This window comes from Gavialis gangeticus, unplaced genomic scaffold, assembly GCF_001723915.1.
Source record: "Gavialis gangeticus isolate Ggan-Ray unplaced genomic scaffold, GavGan_comp1, whole genome shotgun sequence".
In the NCBI taxonomy this organism is placed as follows: domain Eukaryota; kingdom Metazoa; phylum Chordata; order Crocodylia; family Gavialidae; genus Gavialis; species Gavialis gangeticus.
Window position 1 is genome coordinate 73471948 of NW_017729031.1, and position 9076 is coordinate 73481023.

The 9076-nt window shown below is 44.4% G+C and overlaps 1 protein-coding gene across 1 annotated transcript; it reads right to left on the reverse strand.

The window, feature by feature from the left end:
• Nucleotides 1-4458: 4458 nt before the first annotated feature.
• On the reverse strand, nucleotides 4459-6018 carry LOC109301752 (testis-specific serine/threonine-protein kinase 6-like). Its single transcript, XM_019522989.1, has one exon. It carries the CDS (start codon nucleotides 5875-5877, stop codon nucleotides 5044-5046), a length of 834 nt encoding a protein of 277 aa, XP_019378534.1. The 5' UTR covers nucleotides 5878-6018; the 3' UTR covers nucleotides 4459-5043.
• Nucleotides 6019-9076: the final 3058 nt, after the last annotated feature.

The following is a 9076-nucleotide window of genomic DNA, read 5'->3' on the forward strand; positions in this document are numbered from 1 at the left end:
TAGATATCAGGAGGCGCTACTTCACGGTCAGGGCGGCTAGGATCTGGAACCAACTTCCAAGAGAAGTGGTGCAGGCTCCTACCCTGGGGGTTTTTAAGAGGAGGTTAGATGAACACCTTGCTGGGGTCGTTTGACCCCAGTACTCTTTCCTGCCATGGCAGGGGGTCCGACTAGATGATCTGCTCAGGTCCCTTCCGACCCTAGGAACTATGAAACTATGAAACTTCAATTTTTCTTGTTTTTTCTCCTGCACATAAGGTCTGTGCATGAACAATTTTCATCTGTGGCCAAAAAGGAAAACATTTGAAAGTGCTAGATATGTATGCCTTGTGTTCCTAGAAATTGTTTATAATTTATAAGCATAAGTTTTATGGCCAGAAGCTTGAGAGGGAAAAAGGGTTCTACTGGTGAGAAGGGCTGTCAAAGGGAGTTTCCTTTACATAGGTTACCTACCCACAATTTCTTTATTGGTATTTGGGGAGTTGTTGTAGTGAGACATAAACTTTGATTTTGGAATAGAGGGGCTCAAAAGAGGGGACAGACCTCTTATGTTGTAGCACTCTTCATTCATTTTGAAGCAGTTTTAGACTCCTGCAAAAGTTATCAGAGACATATGTTAATTTTTATGTTCATAGATAGTTTGTTGCATGCATCTCCATTTTTCTGAGTTCTTCTAATACAGATTCACTGTTCTGCAGTGTGTGAGTGGGGAAGTTCTAGTCCTATACATTTCTGTTTGGTTTCACCAGGGTTTGGATGAGGGAGGGCTCAAGCTAATTCAGTTACTTGTCAAGAGAGATCCTAGATATACTGACCTTGTCCCTTTTGATGCCATTAAACTACTGGCAAAAAGATTACGTAAGGAAAATTGTTGCACACAGTAGAGAACAAGCAGTTACTTCATTTTCAGTGACAGCACTAGATTCTGAAATTAATCACAGAATAGGAATGCCCTGAATGAATTTAGATCTTCCACCCAGCTGCTGACACAACTATTTTTTTTAAATGCTAGGATTTTCCCTTTTACGGAATTACAAATTACTGCAAATGGTAATTGAACTGAAACAAAGCCAACAGCCTCCAAGGTGCTTTCATTGAATTGGAAAGCATTTTGCGAGCTAAAAAAGTAGAATGTTGAAAGTACATGCTTTGCAACTGCTTTGCTAATTGGAAAATCTTCTGCGCTTTTCAAGTACAAGGAATAATGATGCTAGCACTTAACGCTCCTCCTCTTCAAATTACTTTACAAATAGTCACTAATTAATACTCACAACACAACTGTGTGGTAGATATTACACCCTTTTACAGATTGGAACTCTGAGTTCTGTTTGCAAACTGAGAATTTCGAAGTAAAAGTACAAACCTGAGCACTGTATACCCCCAATCCTCATGAGGTTTGTGAGAGCCACTGAGCATAGAAATCCTTCTTAAGAGTTTTCTTTGAAACTGACTTTTCTCTGTTGTAAAATTCTATGATTCATAGAAAAATATGACTACGACCACACAAACTGCTACTATGATGTCGTGACATGACATGCGTCATCACTTCAGAGATTCTAAAAAGTCTTCAGACTCCACTGTAGCTTAAGAGGTGAGACCAAATCCCTGCCTCAAGTAATTTACCACTGAAATTTTTTATGTAGAAAAATGAGTGATGATCAAAGAGTAGAGAGGGAAGACAGACAAACAAAGATTACAGTAATAAAATCAAGTGAAGAACTGATATAGGTATGTGCATATAGGTTTGGACCTAAATGGGCAGAGATTTGTGGCTTAGAATCATAGAAAATTAGGATTGGGGACCTCAGGAGGTAATCTAGTCCAGCCCTCTGCTCAGTGCAGGACCATCCTCAATTATATTATCCCAACCAAGGCTTTGTTTTAAAAACCTCCAAGGATGGAGATTCCACAGCCTCTCTGGGTAATCTGTTCCACTGCTTTTCTACCCTCCCAGTGAGAGTTTTTCCTAATATCTAACCTAAACTTCCCTTGCTGCAACTTGAGACCGTTTCTCCTTGTTCTGCCATCTGCCACCACTGGGCACAGACTAGCTCCATCCTCTTTGGAACCACCTTCGGGGAGTTGAAGGCTTATGTATGTGCAAAATGCATTGTCTCTCTTTCTCTGGTAGCACTCACCTCGGTTGGGCACTCAATGACTGTAGTAGTATTTGGAACCCACCACAATGGGCCCAGTGCATTGTAAACCTCAGTAGTCTAAATCAGGGTGGCAATTATTCTGCTTTAGGCATTTGGGTGAGCTGTTGAGGGCTTGGATGGGGGGACAGGGGATACTGGCCTGGCCAGGCGCAATTGGGAGGGAGGAGGCGGGGCACTGACCTGGCCCAGCATGGCAGGGGGAGGAGGGCAAATGATGATCCTGTCTGCCCTGCACCCACTGCTGGGAGCACCAGATGGGATGGGCAGGCAGGGTCTCTATGGAAACCAGCTGGGACCCATGCATGCAGGGTGTGCTTGGCCAGGCAAATGGGATGGAGTCACAGGTGGGCAGGGAGTGGTGTCCAGGAGTGGGATGGGCAGGTGGGGGGGCGGGGCTGGGACTGTGATCACGGGGCAGTGACAGCATGGGGCCGGGGCCCGGGAAAGAGCCGTGATCTGCTTCCTGTATGACAGGGTCACACGTGAAGTAGATTGCAGTTCTGCCCCAGGCCCTGGCCCCACGCTGTCACCACCCTTTGATCCAGATCCTGGCCCCAGCCCTGGCGCTGCCCACCCATCCTGCTCCTGGATGCCACTCCCTACCCACCCACAGCCCCAACCCATCCACGCAGCCAAGTGCACCCTGCCCATGGGGGTCCCAGGCCAGTCTCTGTGGAGACCCTGCCTGCCCCCTGCCCACTCCGTCTGGTGCTCCTGGCAGTGGGTGTGGAGTGGACAGGCTGGGATGCCCATGCAGCAGGGCTGGGGCTGGCAGCTGGCAGTGGCAGTGTGGGGGCTGCTGGGAAGAGCAGTCAAGCCATCGTGCCATCGCCGCCCCACCATGCACCCAGGGGATCTGGGAATGGCCACATGCACCACAGCCCAGGTTGCCCCCTGTGCTGAGGCTGGGTGGGGACCATATTTTGCCCATCCTGGTCTAAATAGAGCCCAGGAACTGCCCCTAAATGTGTTTCTAGGTATATCCTCTGTCATATTATCTGAATAAGGCAGTGTTAAAGTTGGAGTGGTTTTGCTATATTCATATTGTTCCAGACTTGTCCACAAGTAACAATTAGAACATAAAAGCTGCTGCTCTTTTGAAATGTTCCTTTTTTCAAATGACATTCAAATGAGCCCTTGCAGACTTGATTTCCATCTTACCGAGGACCATGTGTATACTGGCATCCATCATGGGACTTGATTCTAAATTGACTAGAGCATGAACAGCTGCTGCCTGTGGGGACTGCTCTCGTGTCACTCCCTTCTGCAGTAAGATCACTAGAAAAGATGTTTCCTCACTGGCTGGTGAGAATAAAAAGTCTTGTAACCACACAACTTTCAAAGGCACTTTTGACATTATGAATCCATGTGCTTCAGTGCTGAAACTACAGACCTTCAATTAGGCGCTAGGAATAAATTACATATCAGGCATTAGAGTCTATTTTTTGTGTTTGACACCCCTGTGTTTTGTTGGTTTAAATGATGATAACAAGAAAAGTGCACATTTGTTTAACAGAATGTCACCATGTGACCAGGAGGTTTGATAGGCTTCCAACTTGGAGCCTTCCCATTTACTTCAGAGGAAATCCAGTCAAAGTTCATTTAAATAAAGGAACTGTTAAAGAGTTAGATCATAGAAATGATAGAAAAGGCAGGTTGACCTCAGGAGGTCATCTAGTCCAACCGCCTGCTCAAAGCAGAACTATCCCTAACTAGAGCATCCCAGCCAAGACTTTGTCTAGCTGGGTCTTTAAAAAGTCCATTGAAACATGTTTCAAACTGCTTGCCCAATTAGTGGAAGATCCTATAAAAATAGATTTTTGCCATAGGGAACCTATATGACAGATTTGGGGCCCAATTTAAGAATAGCTGATAACTGTATATACAATATCTAGGTTCCTTTTGGGTCTGGAAATACAAACTGTCTCTATTTTTGGTAAAATAGCTATAATTTCCAGTTCTGTCCTTTTCCCTGCCCAATGTATTGCTCTAGCATTGTCATTCCCCTTCTTTTTTTGGCCTCCAAATGTCTCCCAGTAAGAATTTCAAATGTTGTCAAGAAACAGCTGTCTTAAAGTAGATGGGATCTGACACAAAGTTCAATCGCATTTGGGTTTAGGGTTCTGCTGCAGCCCAATACAAAGATTTGGCTCTGGATTCGCATCTGGATTTTGAACACTCAAGATTTTGGGCTTCAGAAAGTGGAAGTATGGGACAACCCTACAAAAGCAAAAGAAATGGTACAAAGAACTGGGGGAGGTTCCTTTCTCCTACATAACTCTTGCCACTGTCCCCTTGATAAAGGCTACAGGGTAACTCATTCAGAGGCTTGGAAGAAAAGAAACAGGGAGCACCACAAAAAGGCGGCTACATGGGAGCTTCAGAGTTTATTATTGTCCGCAAAGTTGTCTGCTGCCATCTATCCCACCACTTCACCCCAGACTGGCAACATCAGACTCTGCAGCAAAATCCCGCAGTTGCCTGCAGGGGTGCCCTCCCCTCCCTGCTTCCGCTGCTAAACTGGTGATAGTCTTGTATTCTATGCAGTCAGTATTTCTTTGAGTAGCCACTTTCTTCATTCTTGTCACTTGCTCAACATGGTCACTGCCCTTTGAAACTTAACCTGTAACAGCTTCATAAGATGGTTGCTTCGTTAACAGTTTCCTCTAAGCACCATATGGTCTCATTGTGACTTGAAATCCTGCTATTAATGTCATGTGGCGGTTGCACCTCTACATGGCCCTAGTTCCATCTCCATTTCCACATTGTCAAATATCCCTTTCATGAGCTTTCTTCCCTCACAGCAGCAGCACAAGTTCAGTGCCTTGAACTGACCCTGAACATGGTCCTAGGGCTGGAATGTAGTGAGGGAACATTTCTCTTTTTAGATGTCCCCTTTCAGCCAGCTGTTCTTGGCTACCTGTCCCAACCCAGGCCGGGAGGCTGGACTGAACTGGAGCAGCTGGGCAATGAGAGCTTTGCAGGCTTCAGGCAAGGGGGGCAGACCATCTGGGTACAGGACCCCCTTTTTTTGGCGCCGGGGCATGCTATGAATGTGGGTGTCATCAAAGGGCATGCAGCCAGTTACCATCACATACAGAACCACACCCAGGCTCCACACATCATACTTCTTGGCATCATAGGGGATACCCAGGAGCACCTCAGGCGAGGCATAGGCAGCTGATCCACAGTAAGTGCTGCTCAGGTCAGGGTAGCCATGCGCCTCCTTACCGAAGCCAAAGTCAGTGAGCTTTGCCCGGCGGCCATCAGAGGTAAGCAGCACATTCTCGCACTTGAGATCCCGATGCACCAGATTGCGGTCATGTAGGTAGCGCACAGCACTCACAATTTGTCCAAAGATGTCCCGGGCTTCAGGAGCACAGGGTAGTTTCCCCAGCCGCTGCACCAGCTGGAGCAGGTCAGTGGATGCTGCTTCCATCACAATGTACAGTTTCCCATTGCAGACTTCAATGAACTCAAAAACTCGCACGATATTGGGATGCCGAATCACTCGCAGGATGGAGAGCTCCCGGGGGAGAAACTTGTGTACAAAGTCTGGGGGTGCCCGACGCCGATCAACCACCTTGATGGCTAGTGGGCCCTTGTACTTGGTTGAGGTGGCCACCCTCACCTTGGAGTAACTGCCCTCACCTAGGGTCTGGCCCAACTTGTAGCCAAGTTCATTAAGTAGTTTGTCTCCTCCAGAGGTCCTTGACATGGTTCAGGGTGGCTTAGTGGGTTCCGATGGGCTCGATTGACACTGGTGTTTTTGCTCTAAGGATTGAAAGCTTTAACCCATCATGCATGGCAGCTGTTGACCTTCATACCCCCATGTTCTCACTGGGTATGTGGTCTTGGGACATCACTGCTTACCCAGGTATTGTGATGGGTTTGAGTGTCATGTGCTAATCCCTTTGTGGGTTGCCAAGGATGTCAAAATAGCTCCCTTTCCTCCCTCTCCTACGTGCACCACATAAAAAAACAAAAGGAAAACTCCTGTTTATCCAGTTATAGTCTTTTATTTTTTCCACCCTGAGTTTAGGAGCTCGTTTTTGCCATAATAAGAGTATAATAGGGAGCATTCTGGCAGGAGCACTGTGTGTCTGGCTGTTTATGAGATCTATATAGATATATCTATAGCTATATAGATCTATCTATCTATCTATCTATCTATCTATCTATCTATCTATATTATATATATCTATATCTATATAGCTATAGATATATCTACTTCACAGGACAGTCACTATATTAAAAGTGGAATTTACAGGAAATGATGAGGGAGTGATTTTTATGCCAAACTACAAGTATTTTTGGATTATGGTAAAAGTTTATTTTTAAGTCTGATGATGTATTAGAACATTTGCCAGATATTTTGTCTTCCCTAAGAGAACTGTGAAGTTCTCTTCCAGCAACGAACCCTTAAGAACTGTTCCTTTCCTGAGTTCTCAAGTTTGGAATCATAGTCCTTTTATGTATTTATATATTTATTTATTTTTAAATTATTTCAGGTTTTGTATAAGAGAATTCTGACCAGAGCCCCCAGAGAGACGCACTATGTTCTACGTTTTATATTTTGTTAAGACAATGATCGCTGCTCTGAGGTCATATTTGAATAATTATAACATGTATTTTAGACTAAGTCCTGCTGAGAGAAATAAAATATTTTATTTTTCCCCCATTTTCTCTTGTTGAACTAATTTACTTAATCTAAACAGGCTTTGTGAACTTCTTAGAATGTTGTGCCCTTGATATAAAAGTGGATTATAAGGAATTTGTATATATACCATTCTAAATTTTTTTTAGAGTGTAAATACAAATGGAAAAAAGAGCACCTGTCCCCCTTAACAAGCGAAGGAGGTAACAGAAGACCTGTATATAGTCAAGCACAGAGAGGATGTAGATAGTCGTACAGGCTGCCTATACACGTGCTTGGAGGTGGGGGGGCATTTATGTAGAGCGGTTCCAAGACAGCTACTCTTATTAAAACAGCTCATCATCACGTGCATTGAGCCCCCCCACATTTCAAAATGACTGTAGGGGCACTTCAACTAAAGCTCACAAGGTTTAGTTAAAGCACCCCCATGGCCAGTTTGAAACAGAAGGGCTTAAATGCACATGACGGTGAGGTGACGCTGGAGCGTAATGATTACAGCTCAGAGCAGGGTCAGTTAATCAAGTCTGCTGCAGTGCGTTCTAATTAGAATGTGAACGAGCACATCTATAGGTAGCCACGAAGTCCATGTCTACTCAGATGAGCCTAATATAATACCACTAGTTAGACCCATGCAAAGGCACCAAGAAAAGGGCCAAATGAAGTTCTTTGCTATTTAGTTGAATATGTGGGGAAGAATGAAATACAGATCCAGTGCAGAGCCATGCTACACAAAGGGAAGTGGAGAATATTGTACCACACAAGACAGCAGAGCAGGGGGAATTGAGAAAGCAGAAATCAGTTACCTGAGCTGGAACTTGGTCAGGATTCCAGAATTAGTCTTCCAAGCTCCTGTGAAATATGCAGATGGATTTTTAATGACCTCTCTCATCTGAAAGACATCAGCAAAATGTCCCTGTACAACCCTGCTGGATTTTAGATCCCATAACTAACTTGGAGCAAAGCCTGCTGCTGTCTGCTCTCCCTCCAGTTCTGAACAATGGGCTTTTTCCAAATAGCTCCGAAGTTCTAAGCCGCATCATAGAACAGCTCCCAGCACACTGTGTTTCTGCCTTGATGTTAAAGCAGTCTGACACCACAGCCCTTCTATATTTCTTATAATATTTAATAATTTGAGCCTAATTGGGAGAAAATCAGTCCTGGACTAAGAACCAGTCTCTTGTGATTCAGTCTTTTTAAAGTCACTGAATTGTACAAATACATAAATAACAGTTATTAGAGATGTGCTGAGATGCATTTGATGAAACCGGATGGCAGCTGAATATGGCAAGATGCTAGGCAACACAGTTCTGGAAACTACATGAAATGAAGGTGCAGGGTAAAGGCTGTGCTGTTTGGTTACAAGATGGAGTGTTTGCTTCCTCTTGCGTGTGGATGACAGGAGGAACAGAAGGGCTTTGACTGTGACTGGCATGTGCAAGAAGGAAAGGGAGGGAGGGAGTTTTTTGTTTCTACATCCATAGCATGGTCAGGCACAATCTGGCCCACAGACTCTTTCCATACAGGCCATCAAATAAACAGCCCTAAAATTCCTACTTTTGAAGTGGTTTAATCATAAACTTCTTTCTGCAAAAGAATTTGTCCAGCTTCCTGGTTTCACTGAATGATGGAGAGTTTGTGAAAGGAGGGAACAAAGATGTGAAAGAAACAATTGACTAAATGACTAAAGCAAACTACAACTGAAGGAAAAGAAAGAAAGAAATGGATAAGCAAAGAATTCTTTCCCCAGAATTCAAGTTAGGAAAGAGCTGCATCTTGGACTTTATGCCACTATATTATTTAAGCCTGGAAAAAAAAATCAGCACAGCCCTCAATAGGCCAGCTATAGAAAACCATCTACTTCTGTGGGCTACAAATTCATTCCTGGCTCTTACTTTTAGACTATGAATCATAACCACAGTGATTCCAGATGAGGTTTGGCTGCACTTTTCAGTAAGAACTAAAGACTGAGAGTGACAGAGTACAACTGAACTGAAGAATTTTTTTGAGAAGATAACTGCTGGTGGGCCTGGACAAACTTTTAGTATCGGGACCCCCTTCACCAGAGATAATGATAATAATAATAAAAAATTATCATTTTCAGGCCCCCCTTTCCATCCGGGTCCCAGGTGGCTGTCCAGTTTGCCCATGTCTGTGTCTGGTGCTGCTCCCCTTTGTTCACAGTGGTTAGATCAGGGTTTTCTGCTCATTACCACAATACCCTGAGAAATGTGGATGTAAGTTTTCTTGGTGGGCAGGAAGA